The following is a 25,372-nucleotide window of genomic DNA, read 5'->3' on the forward strand; positions in this document are numbered from 1 at the left end:
CCCACTAAACCAATTTTTTATTATTTAAATACAGCATTTAATAATAATTCTTCTAAAATGTAATGTGTATATAAACTCATTTTAATTTTATATTTGATACAACTTAAACAATTTTTGTTTTAGACTGAATTCAAATGGTTGTAAAAATTTAATGTTTTAACAACAATTATTAATAAAAATACTTTACACATATTAACTTAGAGTAAATCGTCATTCTTTTTGAACGATTGAAATTTACCTTAAAATAGAATTCAAATGACAAACTCAAAGATTTATAAAGAGATTTTGAGCACTTAACTTCATGATTGCTTTTTATGTATCAGTCTCATAGATAGATAGGTATGCTTAACCTTTAACATATAAATTCTAACACTAAAGGTAATATGGATATCCAATAACAACATTCAAAAGTAAAAAAAGGTTTTTATTAAATTAAAAATACAAATTACAGGTAATTGAAAACAAATATTAAATGCAAATTTGTATACACAGTTTGGTCCTTTAAAGTGCACACATGAAATGTATTGATTTTTATGTTATGACATGGCTTACTACAACCACTACAACCCAACGCTACAACCACAAGTGTATATGGAAGTTTGAAGAAAATATAATAATATAGGTAGTAAAAAATAATAATAATATAACAACAATAATAATAGTAATAGTAAATAATTAATTACTACAATCATAAATGACTATATACAAACTAGCAGAGGTGCTCAGAGGAGGAGGGGGGATTTTATTTTTGTTTAAATATATTAATTGTTTTATGAGTACGCCTTGATTGTATTTTTTTTTTTTTTTAATGCATACATCTTATTTACCCTTGGACCCACACAATTAAAATTTGCGAACCTGACCTTAGGGGGATGAACACCTCTGATAACTAGACTTTGAAGAAAATACAATGCTCACTAAAACCACATTTTGTTATTTCGGCATTGCATGTCAGCACTAGTGAGTGGTAGCGAATGTTGTAGGAAGAAAGCTTTCTTCTTATAAAATACAATGCTCACTTAAACCACGTTTCTTATTTCGGCATTGCATGTCAGCACTAGTGAGTGGTAGCGAATGTTGTAGGAAGAAAGCTTTCTTCTTATAAAATACAATGCTCACTTAAACCACGTTTCTTATTTCGGCATTGCATGTCAGCACTAGTGAGTGGTAAGCGAATGTTGTAGGAAGAAAGCTTTCTTCTCATAAAATACAATGCTCACTTAAACCACATTTGTTATTTCGGCATTGCATGTCAGCACTAGTGAGTGGTAAGCGAATGTTGTAGGAAGAAAGCTTTCTTCTCATAAAATACAATGCTCACTTAAACCACGTTTCTTATTTCGGCATTGCATGTCAGCACTAGTGAGTGGTAGCGAATGTTGTAGGAAGAAAGCTTTCTTCTCATAAAATACAATGCTCACTTAAACCACGTTTCTTATTTCGGCATTGCATGTCAGCACAGTGAGTGGTAGTCAATCTCAACTACGATATTTCGATCATTTGTCATCTCTAGTGAAGTCTGCTCTTCAGTTAAGTCTAGCGAAGCTCATCTTCTGAGAGACGATTTATTTCTGGCACACTCTGCAACAGACACACATAGGTTATAGTAATTGTGATCACAACATACATAAATTAACTTTTTTGTAGAAGCCATGTTCTTGCAGGCAGATGACGTACAAAACAGAACTACAAACAAGTTTTAAAAGTTCTCACCGCTGGAAAACAAACAAAAAAAATCAAATAAACTCGTAAAATAGTATTATATAATGCTTTATATCAAAAGTATATTGATGATTGTGATTGGACATTTTCTATTTAAAGCTAGTAAATATGTTCAACTGTGAACAGATTTCTTTCCCAACAAAACATTTACGTAAAAAGTGGAGACAGCAATATGAATAATTTTAAAATACTCTGTACTGTAAAGACAGTGGGGTCTCTACTAAATCACTCTTTCTACTGTCAATCCGTTTTCTGTCACCTTAAAAATGTGTATTTCATAACTTTTACTGGGGATGGCCCACTGAGCTAGAAATAAAACTGGAGGTAGCAATGGCAGGGCAACTCTTTTAGAAATTCGACAGACTGTATAATTTTTGATATGCTGGAACCAAATAGAAAAATTAACCAGCTCAAGGCTTCATTACAATCCCATAATCCTCAAGTCAGTCCCTATAGTTTCAAAGTAAGAACGTCTACAATGTACTATGCCCCTAGTACATACGTGGCCATCGTCTCGCAATTCTCTCATTCAATGCTACCTCCTCTTGTATCTCTAGCTCAGTGGGATTGCCCAGTTCTAGCTTATTAAATGAATAATATACTGTAGATAAATTGACATGTTTGTACAGTAAATGGAATAATAGTGTAAGATTGCATTGTGTTATTTCTAGTCTGTCATTTTTGGTCCAACCGTTGACGGATGGATAGTAGAGGTTATCATATTATTTTTTCAAACACTTATAGCATGATCTGTGTGCTGAACTAAAGATGGTGATGAAGTATTGTTGTAGTACAAGTTACATGACCAAGCTAGCCCATTGGTGACCTCTCTGATAAGATAATACATAGTTCTACTCAAACCAGCCATGCCTGGCTTATCAGTAAAAAAGCTACACTAATGAGCTAGCCTATAAACTGCTTTGCAAGGATAACATAATTACACTAAATGTGTTTTTTACACAGCTCAAATAATTAGGTACAACGGTACAACTATAATGTGAGTGTGAGACACTTTCTAACAACAAAACCATCTCATATGATGTTAACCCTGTTTTCTTTACTTCATTGCCAATCAAGTATATGGATAGTTCCAGTTATCAGGTTAAGGCTTAGCGTTATTGATAATTTATTGTAAATAAGATCACAGAAAATATACCACCATGGTCTATTCTCTGTTATAAGATGTAATACAGTTTTTTTGCATGCTCAAATAGAGCTTAAGTAAAAAAACTTCAAAAGTTGGGATTGATTCACAATAAATTTCCAATAACTCACAACAATGCATATCAGCTGATTGGCAATGAAAAAAGAAAACAGGGATAAAAGATTGTCAGCTCATTTTGTAATTAAACAGGGTCCTATTGTACTTGTAATTTGGCCTGCATTTAAAAAAACAACCTGTAAAATTAGATTATTTAACAATAACTTAATTCCCCTTCCCCAAAGCAATCAACCAGCGATTATAACTGTAATATATTGAGCTTAATAAAGTGTAATATTTTAGTAGCAAAGAATATGAATATTATAAAAACTAATTCTTTAAAGCTGCTACTAAAACATTACCAGTACACAATCAATAGTGAATTGTAAATATTGTCTTTAATCATGGGAAATGTTATAAAATTAACAAAAATATCACTTTTAAAAATATCAAATTTAATTTGTTGCATTTTTGAGTCAATTATCAAGGGCAGTGATTTAGCACAAAAATTAAATCTGAATATTTAATTGTATGAATTAAATTGGAATGCGTTCAGTTTATAAGGTACCTAATCATTGAAAATAATAAAACCATCTTCATAGTTAAGTCGTCAAATTGAAATGCATTGTTTATAAATTGTCTTTAAAAAACTACATAGACATAGGTAATGACTATTACTACTATATCGGTAACCGGTAACTCTAATATATAGGCTACATAATAACAAACCTTTATTATTATTTTCTAGTTCAATTCAATTGATAACTATGGCAAAGCTTGGCTAGGGATGGCTACTAAATCATAATACAGAATAATGGAGTGAATTTAGCGTTTCCCTTGTAATACTGAGGCAGCATTAAATTTACCTTGAAACCAAAGTGTAAAACTAAAGCATGCTATTAGTACACGTTGTTAATCATGAAAAACAGCTAACAAGTTTTCTCCCAAGTTATCACAATCATGATGTGTTGTATTACCACCCAGTAGTTAAAGGGATAAAAGTTAGTTAAGGTTGATTTTTTCTAAAAATTGTTTTGTAGGCCCAAATCTTATTAAACGTTTTGAAGTATATGTTACCAACTTTAAGGTGGAGAAAAACAAGAGCACATCCTCTTAAAAACCAATAACCAATCTTGAAGTATACTGTTTAGTGTTTAATCACATGCATGGTATAATCTGTCATCACAAGCAAATATATAAAGAAAATTGTTGAACTTACTCGAATTCTGAGGCGTATGGGATTTTCATCCTGGACATGATTATCTTCTTGAACACCAACAATTATGTTTATGTTTAGCTCAATGTGTGGAGGTGAAGCAGCAACTTGGTTGTGAGGAGGTAAATCAATATCTTCAGGCTCCTCTTGATGGTCAGCAGGGGAATGTATTGGTGATATCATGAGCCATTCTTTTGAAAATTCTGTTGCCATGGACAAAATCTCGCTATGAGTGGGCGAAGGAACAGGAGGTAAGCCACCAATGAAGTCTATGTTACTGTGCGATCTGGGGATTGATGATGGGTTAGGACTATTCCTGATTGGTGAATGGGGATCTCCATAATCTACAGGAGACCCACCATAACCACGGGAGATTGCACGTGGAGGCTCGAAAGACACATTTATAGTGCGATGACCCCAAGGATTAACCAATTGACTTCTCCTGCGTTCTTCAAAGTTACGCTGAATCTTTCTCTGCTCCCAAACCTCCAGGTCGGAAGGGACTGATGATATTTCAATATTATCTTCTGCACATGGACTATTCAAAATTTGAGAATGGGAATCCACAATAGATAGGGAATTCGCCTGTATAGTTGGATTTATAGATGGTAGTAGTTTAGAGTTATCTTCAGGAAACACAACATTACCGGTACCAGTGGAGATTTGACTTGGTGGCTCGAATGACATATTTCTAGCACCATGCCCGCACGCATCAACAGATTGTCTTCTCTTGAGCTGTTCGAGGTTACGCTGTATCTTTCTCTGCTCCCAAACTTGCGGGTCAGATGGTGTTGTTGATATTTCAATATTATCATCTGCACATGGACTATTCAAAATTTGAGAATGGGAATCCACAATAGATGCCGGGGAATTTGTCTGTACAGTTGGATTCAAAGATGGTAGCGTAGAGTTATGAACGTCTTCGGGAAACAAATCACTAGTGGAGATTTGACTTGGTGGCCCGAATGGCACATTTCTACCACTATGCCGTGGGGATGAATCAACAGATTGTCTTCTCCCTTGTTGTTCGAGGTCATGTTGTCTCTTTTTCTGCTTCCGACCTTCCGGGATGGATGGGCTAGAAGGATGGATTTCCATATTTTCTTCAGGACAGGGACTATTCCACATTGGTGAATGAGAATCCACAATAGATGCCGGGGAATTTGTCTGTACAGTTGGATTCATAAATGCCAGCATAAAGTTATAAAACCCCAATGGAAACACAATATCACACACAGAGATTCGACGAGGGGACCCAAATATCACATTTCTAGTACGATGACGCCACGGATCAACAGATTGTCTTCTCCTGCGTCGTTCGAGGTCACGCTGCCTCATTCTCATATTTGAAGAAAAAACTTGTCACTACAAACCTAATGCACTATCAACAGGGTAGTTGGCTTATAAAGTCCACAACTAGTTTAGCACTGTAACTGTTGGTAGTTCACAACTTCTTGAAGAAAAAAAGACTTGCTACTTCAAACCTTGTGTGTAACTATCTATCTATTTTCACTATAGTCAGAGTAGTTGGTAAATGCCACAACTAGTTAAGCATTGTAACTGTTCGTAGTTCACAACTAATGATGTGTCACTGTGAATAGAGTAGTTGGCTTATAAATGTCACAACTAGTTAGGCACTGTAACTTTTGGTAGTTCACAACTTCTTAAAGAAAGGGCTTGATACTTCAAACATTGATGTCCTTGATGTTCTTGATGTCCTTGATGACCTTGATGTGTACCTTGGGCTTGATGTCGGATGTTCAAGACGTAGTTGGTTTGTAAACTTCGCTGTAGGATCAGTCTATCGACGGATGACAGATTGGCTCCCAAAGCAGCAACCTGAAACAAATGAAAGGTCTGTGAAATCATTACAGTTCCATCTTTTAACTTAGATGTGTCAGAAAATATATTTAAACTATCATTTAACTAAAGAGTACAATCCATCATGCAAATACACAGGTTAAATCCGGTTATAAATTGAGGTCTTCATCAATCTCCCATTGCAGTCAAGCAAGAGTACAAATCTACGACCATCATTGGATGCATACTGCACTGTGGGTGCGATACTCCCTGGTGTGGATTAACGTCCACACGAGTGAGTACCGGTACTATGACTATTCGCAGTACTATCCTGATAATTAGACCAATTAGTATATACCAAAGGTAAAAATGTGGTTTGAATTCCACTATAAACTGTAGGTCCCTTAGTCGCCATTAGCTGTATGGGCTATTAATCAACAGCTGTGTCTAAGGAATATGTCGGCCTTAGTCACTAACAGGATTACAAGATCGCGCCACTCATCCTACACTCATCTCCATTCATACTTGGCTTAAAATACCTACTTTGTATGGTCGCCATTTCATTGAAAAGTATTAAAAAGTATTAAAGTATTAAAGTATTGTGTTCCTTACTTCATCAACTATTATTGTAGTAGTACCAAAACATAACAACATTTTATAGTAATAACAAAATTTTGCACATTAAATTTGACCCACATTAAATGTTGCTATTTCTGTTAAAAGCATATTGTAAAATATAAAAAAATCATATACTGTTGTAATTAGAAAATAAGCCTTGTTGTACACTTAATAGTAGAAAATCCCCAACAAAATTGTATCCAATATTCTAAACTTTTATTCCTGTTAATCTTGTAAAGAATAAAACAAACTAGCAAACTGTTGTTGTACTTAGCTTGTTTTGGGATATATTTTTATCAAATGTCATGCTAAGATATTAACTTAAATAAATTTTTTTTTAACTAGTTGCTTTGCCTGTGCTTGTTACGGGGTCAGACCCAAGAGAATAGCATGGTGTTTAAAAATCTACTATTAAAGAAACATCTGTTACAATACACATAATAAAAAGAGATCATAGAAAATGACGGATCTTATTATTAGTAGTATCAATAAGATGTGTACCGGTAGCAGAATCAACCAAATACTGTAATTTGTTTCTAATACAAATATGTCAACATATTATGGACAATCTATAAGAATCATAAGGTTAACTAAGGGGAAAAGTAAACAAACAAATATTAATAAAAACAAATGTAACAGCACCCTAATTCAAATCAAAACAACCCTTTAATTAACAAGTGCCTTTAGGAGAGGGCTTATCGAAAAACTAATATTTTTTCAGGAAGTTTCACATTAAGACCTTTCATTCAAGTATGCAGTTGATGGGTGTACGCTTACAGTTTTGCATCAATCCTTGTATTTTAAATGAGAAATGGGCTAAATCTGACATTTGAGAAAATATTTGAGTAAACATCAAATATCAGGCATAGTGGCAAGTGGTAAATTCGCTTAGTCTGCAAGTTTGCTGAGAGGGGAGTATTTTATCCTTTCTCCTTTGATTCTAGCTAACACAATTGACTGAAAAAGTGTCTTACACCTTGGCCTACTCGCCTACACCAGCTGATAGTCTGATGACGTCATAGCACTCTCCGCAGCAGCTTGAGCTGGTTGAGCATATACATTTTTCCATTATTAAGGGGAATGCTATTTTGGGTATTTGAAGGAGTTGGGATTAGAGGAAGTTTGAAACTGTCGACTTAAAGGCTTATTTTCAAATTAAGCTGACATCTACTCTTATTTATAAACTAATAAGTAAAAAAGTGTTTAATATTCTGAGTAACTATGGGGAATCTCTTTTGGAGTTGTGCATCTGTTTCAACGGAAAAAGTTGGTTCTATGATTTGCAAAAGCATTAAAAAGTTATAATATTTACCAACAGGGTGCAGCACTATTATTTTTTTGCATATTTATGAAAACAGCTAATTTGAACTGAGCAGCAGCAAAAAACTCTGATATGCGATGAGAACTGTCAAAGTAGGATTGTTTACAGTTATGTTTATTTTTTTATTTCATGAATAATTAGTGATATTTAGAAATTTTTTTATAATTTGTTTTTATCTATTTTTTAGGTGAAGTGGTAGAACATTATGACTATTGTAGATGTGCCATACTATACTATACTGTAAATTTAAAGAAGCAAATTTTATCAAACTGTGTACGCCCCATTGCAAACGCAAAGCTTGAGTATAACTGGAATAATCATTTTAGCGAATTTCCCATATAGGGAATAAGCTATTACCGTAGTACTCATGGTAAGACCTGGACGCGGGACCGATTTGTTTTTTCGTTTTGAGGTCCCTAGAGGCCAAAAACACCATCCGTTCAAATTCATATATATATATATATGTGTGTCCGTTAGCACGATAACTCGAGCAAAAATGATCCGATTTTGATGAAATTTGGTACAAACGTGTAAACCTACGTTTATTCGAACGAGTTCGCGATCCAGCATGATCGGACCATGGGAACGGGGGTTTACGGGGGGTTTTATGGGGTAAAAATAGGTTTTTCCCATTTTTGACCAAAAAAACATAAAATTTAGCAATTTCTTTCCAAACCATTTTGTAGAGCTTAAAAAAACAAATAATTTAGTATATTGAAGCGTTATTATGCACCTAATGGTTACGGAGAAAATTCAAAAAAATTGTAAATTTAAAATTCCCATGTTATGGAGAATAAGTAAACTGTTGTAGTTTGCTTGTTTATGAACATATTTTGATCAAGTTTGGAAAACGTTTTTATTTCTTACTAACTATTAACATTTTACAAAAAAACAGTTTTACCCTCCCTGATGCAGCAAACCTAAGTACTTGTTAAACTAATTCTATTTAAATTGGGAATAAATGTTATATTTTTAAGTAGACATTTCAGTGTAAATCAAATCAGTCAAATGGAAATTCGCTTAGTCTGCAGGTTTGCTGCGGCGGGGGTATTGTTATACTTGTATGCCAACCCCGTACGAAGGACGGGTATGCCTTTTAGTATTATATAGGTACCGAAATGTTCGTCTAGGTGTGTAGATTTGCAAACTGACCTTAAATTTTTCAAGTCCCTAGTCGGGCGGCTCGATTGTAGGAGTTTTGTCAACGGGTATCATGTAGAAAGGGTCCCCATTCGCGCATTCCTCATAAATCATACTGCGGAGTTTTTGCCATCGGTTGTGGGTGGTTGGGGGTGGGCGCGAGAGGGGGAGAGGTTACACGTGACCGTGTGGGTGGCTTCCGCTAGGGGTGGACAAACCAGGCAGGATGCTGACTGTGTTTAAAGGAATGCAGTTATGCACCTCTGACTGTAAATGAATTGAATTTTTGAGCCAGGAAGCGCACTTGACACACTGTTTCTTGCGGAAAGGCCGTGTGATTGTTAAGTGTATAAAATTAAAACGTACATATCCCGTAATGACATCTTCCAGGATACCCTATTTAAAATGTCTGTTTTAATATTTACATACATTCAAATGGTTAGATTTAGAAAACTAAACAACCATAGTAGCTGCTCATTTTGACCTTGACCGCATTGCGTAAAATATGTTAAACTGCAATACACATTTAACAGTGGTCACATTAATTAATTTTGTATTAGCTTAAATATAACTGTAACAGAATACAATCATTTAGTTGAATGCAAACTACATTAGTGAAGTTTTAGCGAATTTCCCATATACAGTATAGGGAATAAGATATTAAAATAGGCTTTACCTTCGTCGCTGCAGCTCAAATTCTTCTGGTGTAACTATGTTACGGCCGTTTCGGCATTACAATGCCATCGTCAGACTACAAAAACATACTCGGCTGAAGTAGCGAGTTCATGATTATTCATGTGTGTATCATGTGTTAACTATGATCAGCTGTAATTAATACAAATTATTCGTCTGTTTAAGTAAACAAAATCTTTTTCCACAAGAAATGCATTGGGATTTTGATGGCCTGTGGGGCAAAGCCCGATGACTTTTATTACAGGAATTGGTGAAAGGGGGTGTCTACACAAAAAATACTTAATTTTGACGTATCGTTTGTAAAAATCTGTCCATTAGTGTTTCGCGAATTTCCCTGTAGAGAAGTAGCTATTACCATAGGTCTCATGGTAAGACCTAAGCCCGGAACCGATTTACTTTTTCATTTTGATGTCCCCAGAGGTCAAAAACACTATCCATTTTAATTCATATATATATATGTCTGTTAGCACGATAACTCGAACAAAAATGATCCGATTTTGATGAAATTTGGTACAAACATGTAAACCTACGTTTATTCGAACGAGTTCGCGATCCAGCATAATCGGACCATGGGAATGGGGGTTTATGGGGGTTTTTATGGGGTAAAAATGGGCTTTTCCCATTTTGACCCTAAAAACAAAAAAAAATGCGATTTCTTTCTAAACCCTTTTGTAGAGATTTAAAAAATAAATAATTTAGTATATTGAATCGCTGTTGTATGCCTAACGGTCACGGAAAAAATTAAAAAATAGTGTAATTTAAAATTCCATGTTATTCTTATGGAGAAAATGAAAATTGTTGTAGTTTACTTGTTTATGGGTTCGATCCCCGCCAAGTCACCAATGTATTTTATCTAAGTGGTAAGTGATAATGCCACAACCCCTAGGTCTAGCTTGAAGTAATGTGAAAAACAATCCCAGGCTCGTGCCTAGCGTCCTAAAAAAAATTATATATTGATAAAATTTAGCAAATTTATTTATTTCATCCTATACTATTGATATATGGTCAAAAACACTTTTGACCTTCCCCGTAGCAGCAAACCTAAGCACTCGTTAAATATAATGTTATTTAAATAGGGAAAAATATGTCTTATTTATGGAAATATTTTAGTAAAAATGTAATCAGACAAGTTGAAATTCGCTTAGTCTGCAGGTTTTCTGCGGCGGGGGTATTTTTATCTAATCTAAGTCACGTGCGATACAACTGCTAACTTCAGTAGATAGGGGTTTCCAGATTGTTTATAACTGTTTAATGTTATTTGTGTATAAAAACTCCCTTGAAAAATGTTGTCCATTGTGTTTTATGTCAACCTCTTGTCAACACAATAAAAAACATACCTATTTTTAAAAAATGGGTCTAAAATGGCTACTTTTCTGCATGTCGGACTGTTTGTTATTTTTATTTAATTCCACTAAACTATTATTGGAATCAACTTTAAAATCGATCCATGAATGAATTCTAAACTTTTTGTTGACTACCAAATGTATACGTTCAACCAATTCAAAATGGCGATCATGAAGAAATTTCAAATCGGAAAAAGCATAGTTTTACAAAACATCAACTCTTTACTCGTGTATATATGTTTAACACAGTATATGTTCCGTACTTATTTATAATTCTTAATTTTTAATACAAACAAATATTTAAATAGTACATTGCTTATAAGCTACAATGTGGTAACCATATGCTTTATTTCGTTACTAGTGCGGAAAATTGCGTTTTTCTGGCTGGAGATCGTATATAAAAATCTTTATTTCTTTAAAAATTGGGCCTATTTTCTGTAAAAAAGTGAACATCAGTGAGTGACTTTTGCCTTGTACGCGAATTTCTCTGGACATTGCGTCATTTCTTTTCCGTACTTCAAGAAAGAAGACAGTGTTACAAGATTTGAATTTGAATGATTGGGATTCTCAACGATCGCAAAATGGAGAGTAGTGTCGGCGTCGTCAGAATAAGACAGGGTGAAGTGAATAAAAACTAGTACATACTACGTAGTTCTAGCACTTGCTCAAATCTAAGTGAATAAGAATCGGCTAGAACTAGGTAGTAAGTACGGGGTAGCGGATTTTTATCCCCCTGGAATTTTACCCCCTGGGCAAACGTGACGTCACAAACCAGGGGGTAAAATTCCGGCCGCGAACTTTTGAGTTTCGCGACATCAGCTCGATGGATTAAACGCGGAATTAAACATATATTTTCACGGTTGTGAATTTAATCAGAACACATCAAATTATAAAATCCTAGAATGTACGGCCCGGATTTTTACCCCCGGATTTTTACCCCCCGGATTTTTAACCCCCGGAATTTTACCCCCTGGACAGATATATAAATTAGTGAGAATGATTAATTTTCTTCATTCAGTTTTAAATTAATAGTTAACATTTTATTATTAAGTAGCCTATCTTAATTTATTTGTAACATTAACTAATCGAACAGGTTTTTAATTTTAATTTTGAGATTCGAGTGTCAGGATTCGATCTTTGAAGCCAACTGTTGGTTAATATCAACGATCACATAAGACCAACCTCAAGATTGGTCTTATGTGATCGTTGGTTAATATCGTTGGTTGATCAAAATAAAACTGCGAATTCTGTTTACTTAGTTGAGATTTCAAAATAAATGAATAAAGATAGGCTACTAAATAATGGCATGTTTACAATTAATTAAAAACAGAAATAAGAAAATCAATCATTCAATTTCTAAAATCGGCCAGGGGGTAAAATTCCGAGGGGTAAAAATCCGGGGGTAAAATTCCGGGGGTAAAATTCCGGGGGTAAAAAACCGGTCCGTTCATCTCCAGTTGTCTAAACGCTAGTTATATGGGCAGGGGGTAAAATTCCGGTTTTTATCGCTAATCTAATTAATCACGCTCTGACTATTTTCATTAGACTTCCAAATCCGCGGGGGTAAAATTCCCAAAACTTTTTGCCACTCTGGTTACTACGCCATAGTGACGTCAGCATTGCCCAGGGGGTAATATTCCAGGGGGATAAAATTCCGACGACCCGTAAGTACTAGGGGTTCTCTAAATGATGTAGTATGTACTACCATTGACTAAGGACCCTTGTCTGTGGTACTACCCTCTTAGTACGCGTACTACCCTCTTAGTACGCGTACTACCCTCTTAGTACGCGTACTACCCTCTTAGTACGTACTACCCCGTAGTATGTTGTACTCATAATCAAGGCACAACTGGCGCGCGGCGATAATCTGGATTTAATTTTTATTAAATCCAATCAGGCAAATGGAAATGCGCTTAGTCTGCAGGTTTGCTGTGGCGGGGGTATTTTTTTATATTTATAATCGTTATTATGTACAACCTAATGGGGCAATGAGTAAGGATATTTGTAGAAAAAACAAAATTAGCTTTTCAAAAATGATTAGATATTTACAAGAAATGTTGATTACATCGATCTATTATATACATCTTGAGTATTTAATTTTTTTTAGTCATCAGAAATTATGACTGTTCAGAAATTATGTTCGTTTTAAAATAACGCCTGTAATACTTAACAATTGCTCGAATTCGAGCAACAGGGACACTAGTTTATTTTAAAGTGCTATAGCCTATAATTCTTAACTAACAAATTATTGTATCAATAAAAATAATTCAGCAGTACAAACTTATTAAATATGATTTATTTTAGGCCTAATTCTAGTTGCCTAACTCTCTAATATCTCTATGCGAAATATAAAAACTGTTTATCCCCTATAAGGTTAACATTGGACAACGTACTGTTGCCATTTTCAACACCTCCATAACTGCAAGTCTTAAATAAGTGTATAAATAATAATTTTGAATTATTTTTATACTTATTTAAGAAATTCTTTATTGATGCAAGCGTTATCTCAACATGGAAACAGGATTTTAGACACAGCTCTTGTCAAATATAGCAACGTCTTAGAGCTAATTTATTTTTTTAGGTGAACTTAATGGTGCAAATTAAATTGTGTTATTATGTTATACAAATCTGTGGTATTATATAAACTCGTATTTGTTCAGCCTTTACTAATGATAAAATAGAATAAACACTAACCTTTGAATTAATAGTTCCAAGAACATAGAATTTTAGCTCCGACCCAGCGAAACCTTAACTCTTGAAGTCGGAATCACAAGTGGGAGTGGAGTGGAAGTGATGAAGTGAACTCAAGTAACAGGGAACGAGGGAAGGGAAAGGGAACAGAGAGGGGGAGGAGGCCATGAAAGTGACAATGGATTCCCGCCTTTTCTATCATGTTAGCCCCGCCATAATGATTTGCACATGCGCATGCGAAAACTTCCTCAATCACTCACTTGGAGCGCTATAGTCATTCTTTGAGGTAATAATTTAGGTTGTGGTTGTGGATACAAAGTAGGGCCTACTTACAAAGTTACAAACCATCTTCTTTAAGTAGGTATTCAAACGTTCGCGTTTACATACTGGCTTGTTGTAAGAAATAGTAAATAAATGAAGCAAGTACCTAACCTATAAATATAATAACTCAATATTGCGCATTTTAAAGAAATAGTAAATAGAACAAGTAAATGACAGGCTTAACTCAATAATGCGCATTTATACTCTTTTCAAAACTTTTCAAAACTTTACAAAACCGTAAGTGCTAGTAACGGTCTACAAGAAATGCACCATCTTCTTTATTTCTTTAATATGTTTGGAGCCTTAATTTTTGTACAAAACATTTTGCTGTTACTTCTTAATGGGAGAAATGGCCAAGAGTAAATATAACCAAATGAGATACGTTAAAATATATATTTTAAAAATCAAAATGATTTGCTGAAGATGTGATGTAAGGATAAAGACTCAACTTACCGGCCAAACTTTTGGAATGACACAGTATGGCTGCGACTATAACACTGCCCAAGTGTCCTCTACGGCTATCAGAATCAGACTGGGACTGGACTCAGTAAGGAGTCAGGGGGCTAGAGGCTAGAGGCTAGACTCTCCGACTGTGACTCTCCTCCTGGACTCGGACTGATGAAAGGAAAGGAGGGGAGGACTGCAGGGTGCTCAAGAAGCTCAATAAGCCATTGGATTGGGTAAAATTTTGCGACCTTGCGAGCGACTACGCCGACCACTGCGCGCCTAGGAGGATTAAACATTAAGGAGAGGACACGCTGTAGTTTCGTTGAAGCCAGCGTACTGAGGAGGGGGGGAGGCAGCGCTACTCTCCCGCCCCCCTCTCATACTGCGTTGTATGCGTTACTGGAAGATTTGGTAACAGAAATATCAATTGACTATTTAAAAATTAGACTTCATCATGCTACGAAAATTAAAAAGTTAAATTCTAAAAGTAATATTAGGAACCTATTAAGAGGAAAGTCATATCTATGAACCAATAGTACGTTCAAAGGTGAGTAATTTACACAAGGACGACTTGTATTTTAGAATTCTTTGTCCTTGTTTTTATTTTTTGCCATACTTGTATTGTGTATTATTTATAATACTCTAACCAGAGCGCGGGACTCCGGTTCATGGGGTCCCGGGTTCAAATCCCGCCATATCACCAATGGATTTTACTGTTCATAAATTAAAACTCAAATCATAAGTAGTACTGTATGTGTATTTGAACATTTTCTTAAAGAGAAATAAAATAGGTTTTAATCCTTTAAAATAATGATAAACGCACTTAGGTGGTCAGAAGACGCGATGATTGTTGAACATTTACACTTTTTACTCGAAGTTTCTTTGGGCAAACAGATCAAATATAGTTCAATATGAAATAAAAAAAAAAACAAGAATTTGATTGCCAAGAAATTGTTTTACTTTTTATGATTATAATTTAATTGTAACGGCTGTTGGTGTAAAACAAGTTAGAGCGGCTTTGCATTTTTTCTTAACTTTGGCTATTTAAAATCACCTGTCTAGCACATCAATGACTTAAAACTAGTAAAAACTGATATAAACAAATCGAGAAAACTATGAAAAATGCAAATTTAAAATGTATTTCACCACCCAAATTAAAATTTTCATTTTAACCTATTATTAGTAAGATTGTTTTATAAACTGGAAAAATAAAAAAAAAACTTTATTGTAATTATTTTTATAAATACCACTTTTAAATATAGGTAAATGTATATTTTTTATTTCGAGAAACTCTTAAGGAACATGAATAAATTGTTAATTTGTGTAGATACATCATATTTTTTTCAAAAACGTAATTATAGTAATCATATGTTCAAAGTCCAGGTAAATTCTTTCAACTTTGATCTTCAATAATAAATAATAAATAATAGTTTTTATAGGAATGATTGACACCGTTCGATAGGAAATTTAATTTACTTTAAGAATGCCATCGGTGAATAACACGGGTGTTTTAGTTTAGCGGCAATTTTAATTCGAAACAGCGCGCGTCGCGTTTTTCCCTATCTCTCCCATGTTATAGCCGAGGCTTTTTGCCACTCTACGGCTCCGCGTGCCCCTCTAGTGTTCTGCTAAAGCTGGCTTCACCGCAACACGTGTATTCCTATTCGCGTGCCCTCTCCTTAATGTTTAATCCTCCTAGCTGCGCGCACAGTGGCAGCCTGAGGAACTAATCAACCTTCTCTGTCGCACTCATAGTAAATTAATTAGCATAGCAAGCAACTGGCTGGATAGCAATAGGATGCACCGATTCAGCTGTAAAAAGCCAGTATGTTACAGGAAAATCTGTAATTCTTTGATTCCAAAATATCGGATTTATCTGACTTATCTGAAGGAATACTGTGTCTATTAAATTAAGCTTTTATGACTATGCTTTTGAAAGCTAACCACAGAATTCTAAGGAATTAAAATTATCTACACGTAGTATTAAAAGTAAAGCCCATAGATTGGATGATTTCCAACCTAAAAAAACACGGATATCAGATGTTTATGACATGATAAAAAAAAGTACAAAAGTCAAGTAAATCCTAACCAATAGAGGCGTGCTACAGGGTTCTAATTTGGGCCCCATTTTGTACCTTCTTTTTTGTAAACGATTTAACAGATGCAATAACAGAAGGGAAGTCTGGCTGTTTTGCGGATGATTTTGGGCCCACAGTTTGCGATAAAAAACAGGTGGGATTGGTGAAATGGATTCAATGGTGCAGCTCGAATCAGATTACTGTATATTAAATAAGAAAAGACAATATAGTTTTGTTTTATAATAAAATACCACAAAATTCACCCTAATTTTAGCGAAAGACTATCTAAATAATAAGACCCCAAGTGTTACAAGGCTACTACAAAACATCTCGAAATAGAAGTATGATTAAAAATTTGCTATTGTTGCTTTGACAGTGTATTGAATTATGTCATTGTTTTTGGAGTCCCACTGTGCCGAGGCAAATATAATATTTCTTTTACAAAAAAGGGAACTAAGAATCACCAATAAAGGACACACTTATATCTCATTGCAGAACAATTTTTCATTAAATTGAACATCATAATATTTACTTTAACCTTAGTTTCGGCATTGGCAGTCTTAACTGAGACGAAAATCAGTGTGTTTTAAAATTAACCATACAGGGTCACCGTTAAGTCTTAAGACGACTTTATAACTTTTAAACGACAAACGATATCACAACCACATTTGCTATACCGTTACTGGAAATGGTAAGCTACTTTTCTGTGTACATGGTTGTCGGATATCACCTTTGGGGGACGCCCGAAAACACGCCCGAAGTTATTTTTCTGTCGGGGACGCCGTCCCCCAAAGGTGATATCCGACCACCATGTACACAGAAAAGTAGCTTACAATTTCCAGTAACGGTATACCAAATGTGGTTGTGATATCGTTTGTAGTTAAAAAGTTATAAAGTCGTCCTAAGACTTACGGTACAACAAAAGACAAGCTAAAATTAGCCATATGCCACAAATAAATTCAACGTTAATGGAAAATGCGCGTACTATTATTAGTACTAATATGCAAAAAAGTACCAGAAGATATAAAAAATACATCCAAAATAACAGATCTAAGATACAATTAAAGAGGTATCAAATGAGAACACAATATTACAACATGCGAGAGCACCTGTATTCATAAATACTGTATAATTCATGTGAGCTAATTTGATAGTCAGGGCAATTTTGTAAACCTCACAAGAAAGGATAACAGTCATAATAGGAAGTAAATAAAATAGAAATAACATGAAACCCCCAACTTTCATGTATCATACATTATTTTTTTATATTTTGATGTAAGTAGGAGATAGAAGTTTGTAGTCAGTTCGAATACTAAATCTCCGATAGTTCGATTTCACCATAAATATCGGCTCAGTGAACAGCGAAATGTATCGGGTTTTCGGAATGGAAGATTCTGTCGGATTTTTACAAAGTGCCAAAGTGTCGCAATTTGCACTGTACAAACCAGCAATATTCATTCAATGTCATAAATGTCGGACATGCGGACCACATATTCAGTCGGCTCCGAGAACGGCGAAACGTGTCGGGTTTTCGGAATGGAAGATTCTGTCGGGTTTTTACAAAGTGCCAAAGTGTCGCAATTTGCACTGTACAAACCAGCAATATTCATTCAATGTCATAAATGTCGGACATGCGGACCACATATTCAGTCGGCTCCGAGAACGGCGAAACGTGTCGGGTTTTCGGAATGGAAGATTCTGTCGGGTTTTTACAAAGTGCCAAAGTGTCGCAATTTGCACTGTACAAACCAGCAATATTCATTCAATGTCATAAATGTCGGACATGCGGACCACATATTCAGTCGGCTCCGAGAACGGCGAAACGTGTCGGGTTTTCGGAATGGAAGATTCTGTCGGGTTTTTACAAAGTGCCAAAGTGTCGCGATTTGCACTGTACAAACCAGCAATATTCACTCGATGTCATAAATGTCGAAAACGCGGACCTCATAATTAGTCGGCTCCGAGAACGGCGAAACGTGTCGGGTTTTCGGAATCGAAGATTCTGTCGGGTTTTTACACAGAGCCAAAGTGTCGCGATTTGCACTGTACAAATCAGCAATATTCACTCGACGTCATAAATGTTGGAAATGCGGACCACATAATCAGTCGGCTCTGCGAACGGCGAAATGTGTCGGGTTTTCGGAATGGAAGATTCTGTCGGGTTTTTACACAGAGCCAAAGTGTCGCGATTAGCACTGTACAAATCAGCAATATTCACTCGATGTCATAAATGTCGGAAACGCGGACCACATAATTAGTCGGCTCCGCGAACGGCGAAATCTGTCGGGTTTTCGGAATGGAAGATTCTGTCGGGTTTTTACACAGAGCAAAAGTGTCGCGATTTGCACTGTACAAACCAGCAATATTCACTCGACGTCATAAATGTTGGAAATGCGGACCACATAATCAGTCGGCTCTGCGAACGGCGAAATGTGTCGGGTTTTCGGAATGGAAGATTATGTCGGGTTTTTACACAGAGCCAAAGTGTCGCGTTTTGCACTGTACAAACCAGCAATATTCACTCGGTGTCATAAATGTCAGAAATGCGGACCACATAATCAGTCGGCTCCGAGAACGGCGAAATGTGTCGGGTTTTCGGAATGGAAGATTCTGTCGGGTTTTTACACAGTGCCAAAGTTTCGCGATTTGCACTGTACAAATCAGCAATATTCACTCGGTGTCATAAATGTCGGAAATGCGGACCACATAATCAGTCGGCTCCGAGAACGGCCAAATGTATCGGGTTTTTGGAATGGAAGATTCTATCGTGTTTTTACACAGAGCCAAAGTGTCGCGATTTGCACTGTACAAACCAGCAATATTCACTCGGTGTCATAAATGTCAGAAATGCGGACCACATAATCAGTCGGCTCCGAGAACGGCGAAATGTGTCGGGTTTTCGGAATGGAAGATTCTATCGTGTTTTTATACAGAGCCAAAGTGTCGCGATTTGCTCTGTACAAACCAGCAATATTCATTCAATGTCATAAATGTCGGAAACGCGGACCACATATTCCGTCGGCTTCGCGAACAGCGAAATGTGGTTTCATTGAGCCATATAGTGTCGGGATTGAGGGGGGTTTACTGTAGGTAATTACTGTCGGAAATCTGAACCTCTAATCTCTAATCAAATTCCGTCGGCACAGCAAACTGAGCATCAGCGAGATGCGTCGGGTTTTACTGGGCCATATAGTTTCGGGATTGAGGGGTGTTTACTGGAGGTAATTACTGTCGGAAATGTGAACCTTTAATCAAATTCCGACGGCACAGCAAACTGAGCATCAGCGAGATGCGTCGGGTTTTACTGGGCCATATAGTTTCGGGATTGAGGGGTGTTTACTGGAGGTAATTACTGTCGGAAATCTGAACCTCTAATCAAATTCCGACGGCACAGCAAACTGAGCATCAGCGAAATGCGTCGGGTTTTCAGAAACGAAATATTCTGTCGGCTTTTTACACAGAGCGGTAGTGTCGCGACTCGCACTACAAACCAGCGGGGTTTGTTCGAGGTCAAAATGTCGGAAACGCGAACCTATCCGACGAAAACGCGATAGTGTGGCGATTGCACTGTACAAGACTACAAACCAGCGTTATTATCTCGAGGTCATAACTGTGGGAAACGCGGACCTCATATTCCCGCGGCTCAGTGAACAGCGAAATGTGTCAGGTTTTTCTGAAGCGTATATTCGGTCGGCCTTTTTACACAGAGTATTGTCGCGATTCCAGTGTACAAACCTGTGGGTTTGCTCAATCATTACTGTCGGAAACGCGAAACTCTTATCCGGAAACAGCCGAGCACCCACGGAACCCCCCGATCCTCATCCGAATTTCGGGAGTAGGTGGCTACACCTGTCCGATTCGGTCCGGTCCGCCCCAAGTGCTCCCTGGAGGATTGTTCCGCGCCGAATCGGTTCGGAGCGGAGCGGAGCGGACATTAAAGCAGCGGCTACACTTGCCCGATTCGGTCCGGTCCGGTTCGGTTCGGTCCGGCACGAATTTGTGAGGGGTGGCTACACTTGTACGAATCGTTTCGGTCCGGCCGGAAGAGGTAGCTAAACTTGTACAATATTTTGGAGGACACACACGAGCACGGGGCACAAGTGCAGCAATACAGAAGGTGTTTAGCTAGGGCCGATTTACCGAATAGGCACGTGCCTAGGGCGCGAGGCAATTGGCTTTTTTGGGGGGTGCCAAAAAAAATGAAAAATTAAAAAATGGTAGTTGTATTTGCATGCAATCGTGGTAAACTTCCTATAATCCGTCGCGGCCGTGTAGACATTGTAATCGTCTCCCGATATTGCGACAAAATTCTGACTATTTTCCGCGGTCATGTAGACATAATTATCGTCTTCCATGATCGAGGCAATATATGAACATTATTGCCTAAATTCTTAGGCCTATGTCCTAGAAATAACTATTTTTCCTAATTTAATTCATCACTTTCATAGCCGAGCGCTCACGGAACCCCCCGATCCTCATCCGAATTTCGGGAGTAGGTGGCTACACTTGTCCGATTCGGTCCGGTCCGCCCCGAATGCTTCCGCCAAAATGCGGATGAATGCTCCCTGGACGATTGTTCCGCGCCGAACCGGACCGTACCGAACCGAATCGGGTAAGTGTAGCCACCTCCATTTAAAAACATGGGAAGCATTGTTCCGCATTTTTGAGGACCGGACCGAACCGGACCGAATCGGGCAAGTGTAGCCGCTGCTTTAGTGTAGCCGCCTCCATTTCAAAGCACGGGACGCATTGTTCCGTATTTTGGAGGACTGGACCAAATCGCGCAAGTGTAGCCACTGCTTAACTGTCGGAAACGCGAACCTCTTATTCGGACGTAACCGCGAACAGCGAAATGTGTCGGGTTTTCGGAAGCGAATATTCTATCAGCTATTTACACAGAGCCGTAGTTTCACGATTGCGATGTACAAACCAGCGGGGTTATCTAGACTAGGGGTCATAAATGACTGAAACGCAAAACCTGTTATTCAGTCGGCAGCACGAACAGCAAAATGTGTCGGCTTTAATTTTTCACAGAGCCGTGGTGTCGCGACTCGCACGATACAAACTAGCGGGGTTTGCTCGAGGTCATAACTAACTGTCGGGAAATGTGAGCCTCGAATCAACTTCTGTCGGCACATCGAAATGCGTCGGGTTTCGCTGAAGTGAAGATTCTGTCGGGTTCTTTTCTAACACAACAATGATTTCAAATTTTCAGACCTGACCTAGGCCTAATTGAGTAAAAACATCATCCTGACTGCTTCGTAGCGTATTGTAAGATGAGAAGTCAGTGCTAGATTTGTATTCCCTGAACTAAGTGGGGTTTTTTTACATCAGGGGTTTCGCCAATATAACAGGTTTTTCGCCATTTTTTTTTACTATCTTATGCTACTGCATATACAAGGGATTTATGTACCCCTCTACTCTGCGGCGCGCCGCACGTCGCTACGGCCGACGGTGGACGCCGCAAGTTTGTGCGGTGGCAGTGGCAACCAGGGTGTCTGGATTACCAGAAATTTCTATCCAAATTCAAAGGGATTTGATTTGTATTGATTTTAGTGATGGAATAATATAATTATATGAATTCAAATTATACTTCGTGGAACACCCCGCTAAAACTAAGACTGTGTGGCTTATACACAAAATTATTTAGCTCGTTTACAATAATAGTAAATAAATTATATTTTTATGAATAGTAAACTATTTCAGAGTGCATTTAATATTATATGAGTGAATACTTAATAATTTGCCTAGGCCTACATTATTATAATGCTTTGAAACTAAACAAATAATGCATGTCAGCATGTGCGTTTTGGGGAGGGTTTCGTTTTGATCATGTTGACAACAATTGACAGGGCCGATGCGGCGTGCTGCAGAATTTAAAGACACTTATACTCATACATCGCAAAGAACCTTGAGGCTGCATGTGTATGCGGTTCAATCGTCGTGCATCAAATCAGTACTTATGTTTTATCTATGTCATAACCAAGGCCACACTATAACTCCAACGAAACAACTGAGCTTTTGTGACTTCGACTTGACTTGACATCAACGCCTCGCCGCTTGGCTTGACTTGTTTGTGGCGTGTTGTGGTTGGGATTATGTCATGAGTAGCCTAATTATCTCTTGCACATGCACATTCTACCGCCTTCACTCTTTCTTTGTTGCACCCCCCCCCCCCCTCTACTTCACTATACGAATATCGAGTATACAATTAGTTCAGCTTGTGTGTGTACCAAACCAAGGAGTTTTTCTTTGTGTGACTATCGACATCGACATCGTACTCTTGGCTCGGTTGTTGTGATGTGGTTATGTCATTAGTAATTCTATTGCCCTATTGTACGGTCGGGAAGCAAGAGTTATCGCTAATTGGCTAAATTGAGCTTCTGACATTGAATAAAACCAACAGTAGAGTATTACTGATCTGTTCAAGTATTCGTGGCATTATTTACTGCGTAGCGAATAAAGGGAATAAGCTATCACCAGATCTCATGTTAGGATCTAGACCCGGGACCACTTTACTTTTTGGTTGTCCCCTAGACAAAAAGCACCATCTGTTCAAATGAATATTGAAAGAATAACATACAGATAAGTACAGTTGAGGTGTTTTTAACATTATGTAAAGTCCCCTTTCGAAAGAAATTACGACCTTAAAGGGCAATTTATGAAATAATGAATAGTTTTGGAAGTTTTCTCGTCATGAAGAACATTTTAAGTAACTTATACGGTTTATGGAGGGTGTGACTTGTAGTTTTCTCTAAAGTTCATGGGTACTTTGGGATTTATATATGGACGTGGAGCTTAAAAAAATAATTTAATACTAGTGTACATGTTGCTCGAATTCGAGCAATAACAAAGTATTACAGGAGTTATTTAAGATTGAATAACAGTCATATTTACAATGAGTTCAAAAGATCAACTCAAATACAGTATTACCGTTGTGTAACTCAGACCCTGTTTATCTTCGTTATTGATAAACCTAAAGCATTCCGGACGGTTCTCTCCTTCTCAAAATGCCTCGCTGTCTAGGCAACACAGGTCATTAATAGAGGGCCAATTGAGAACGAAAAGTCGTTTTGGGGTAGTGTTAGGGCGCATTTGTAACCTAATAGTGTCCAGGTTCAGGTTCAGATGAGTTAAGACTTTTACGCGCCACTGTTCTGTAGTTGCGGTCGTTATCACGATTGCGCTTCCTGTCTATGTTTCGTTGTCGTTGCGTCAGAGACATTTAAAAGGAATAAACAACAAATAATAAACAAATTATAGCTACACAAAACCACGATAAATGCACAAACTTAAGTTACAATCATGCTAACACAATCCATCATAGCGACACAAAACAACGATAAATACACAAATTTAAGATACAACCATACTAACACGATCCGTCTTGGGGGTTATGTTTACACAAACTCAAATAGTAAATAAATGTACTCAATGTGTTTCATTGAATTGAAAAGTAAATAATAGCAATAAAATTATACAGCTGATCAAAATGTAAACAATTATGTTCTTCATAAGGATAACATGGGAACTTTCAAAGCCACTGGGGCAGAGCCCAAGGGACTTTTTCAAAAATGTAAGGTCAGTTTGCAAATCTACGCGACACGCTCTTTCCAATGAGACGTCAATGGATAAAATCGGTTAGGAAATGGCGGAGGAGTTCAACCGACAAACTTTCGTGTAGCGTATTAATTATATAGATGCTGAAGCATTGTTGCACGCCTAATGGTTGGGGGGTTTTCCAACCAATTTTAAATTTAAATACCCAAGTTATTATTATTCGGTATAAACAAACTGTTGTAGTCAACTTATTTATGGGTATATTTTGACCAATTTTGGTATATCTAATACTACGTTACATATTAACATACCAATTACAAACACACTTGACTATCTTCCCTGTAGCAGAAAACCTAAGTACTCGTTAAAATTAATATTATTTAAATAAGTAATTAATCTGACAATTTTAAGGGAATATTTGATTTAACCATAAATGGAAACTCGTTTAGTCTAGGAGTTTTCTGTGGCGGGGTTTTTCTATGCTTCGACAGCGAAGATTGATAAATCACGTTTTCATTGATAACGATATCGACCTTGAAATGGATATCACAATTTTTCAGCGCGACAGATATTGAATTCAAATATCAATTTGTTTATGATGAATGTAGTTTGACAACTCTACAAATTGTATTTCCATTAGAAGTTCAGAATGATAAATATTTTTTCGGGTTAAGCGTAAAACTAATATTTACATAGCTTTGAACAGAAATAAAATATACTCTAGAGTTATACAGAAATATTAACCACTAATATGGAATTAATAATTGAATACAATAAATTTGTAACTTCCTGCCTGAAAGGTACCATAAAATATCATATATCAATTCATTTTCATTGGGTTTGTCAAAATTAACTGAATCACTGCATTTTTACTAGCCAGCATAGTCAAGGGATAGCGTCTATTTTTAAAATATTTCCTCTAAATTCAGGTTAACCTAGCTGCATGATTTGGATTAACTTCAACAAGGAAAATAATACCTTTCACCAAATAAGGAAATAAACCTTGTCTGATTATTTTATTGTATGGTTATATTCCATTGTGTGTGTCATTTCAAAATTAAATCAAATATCTTTATTTTTGACGATTACAAACTGCATAATAGCGTCATCAAAAATTGATCATGCAATTTTAACTCCCAGTTTATTTTCCTTCAGCTTTGGCGACACATTGTTGTCAATGTGTCAATTTTCCATTTTTCTATCGGTTGCAAACACCATAAC

General features: G+C 36.7%; 1 protein-coding gene across 2 annotated transcripts; it reads right to left on the reverse strand.

Moving 5' to 3' along the window:
* Positions 1-403: 403 nt before the first annotated feature.
* On the reverse strand, positions 404-14,602 carry LOC129004233 (uncharacterized). 2 transcript variants are annotated; one of them, XM_054432723.1, is made up of 3 exons: positions 14,520-14,602; positions 4,143-5,978; positions 404-1,581 (listed from the first exon to the last, which is right to left on the reverse strand). In XM_054432723.1, exons 2-3 carry the CDS (start codon positions 5,481-5,483, stop codon positions 1,537-1,539), a joined length of 1,386 nt encoding a protein of 461 aa, XP_054288698.1. In that variant the 5' UTR covers positions 5,484-5,978; positions 14,520-14,602; the 3' UTR covers positions 404-1,536. The 2 variants fall into 2 exon arrangements, with proteins under 2 accessions (XP_054288698.1, XP_054288697.1); XM_054432722.1 differs by lacking the exon at positions 14,520-14,602 and adding an exon at positions 13,749-13,841.
* Between the last annotated feature and the right edge of the window lie 10,770 nt (positions 14,603-25,372).

This window comes from Macrosteles quadrilineatus, unplaced genomic scaffold (genome assembly GCF_028750875.1).
Source record: "Macrosteles quadrilineatus isolate MER2022 unplaced genomic scaffold, UCM_ALF_1.0 Scaffold_9__3_contigs__length_116548681, whole genome shotgun sequence".
NCBI classification, from domain to species: Eukaryota; Metazoa; Arthropoda; class Insecta; order Hemiptera; family Cicadellidae; genus Macrosteles; species Macrosteles quadrilineatus.

Bases quoted from the DNA above. Each gene is read 5' to 3' on its own strand.
- LOC129004233 (XM_054432723.1), bottom strand. From the start codon at position 5,483: ATGAGAATGAGGCAGCGTGACCTCGAACGACGCAGGAGAAGACAATCT. The intron at 1,582-4,142 runs GTAAGTTCAACA...TGTCTGTTGCAG, and splicing joins CCATACGCCTCAGAATTCGA to AGTGTGCCAGAAATAAATCG.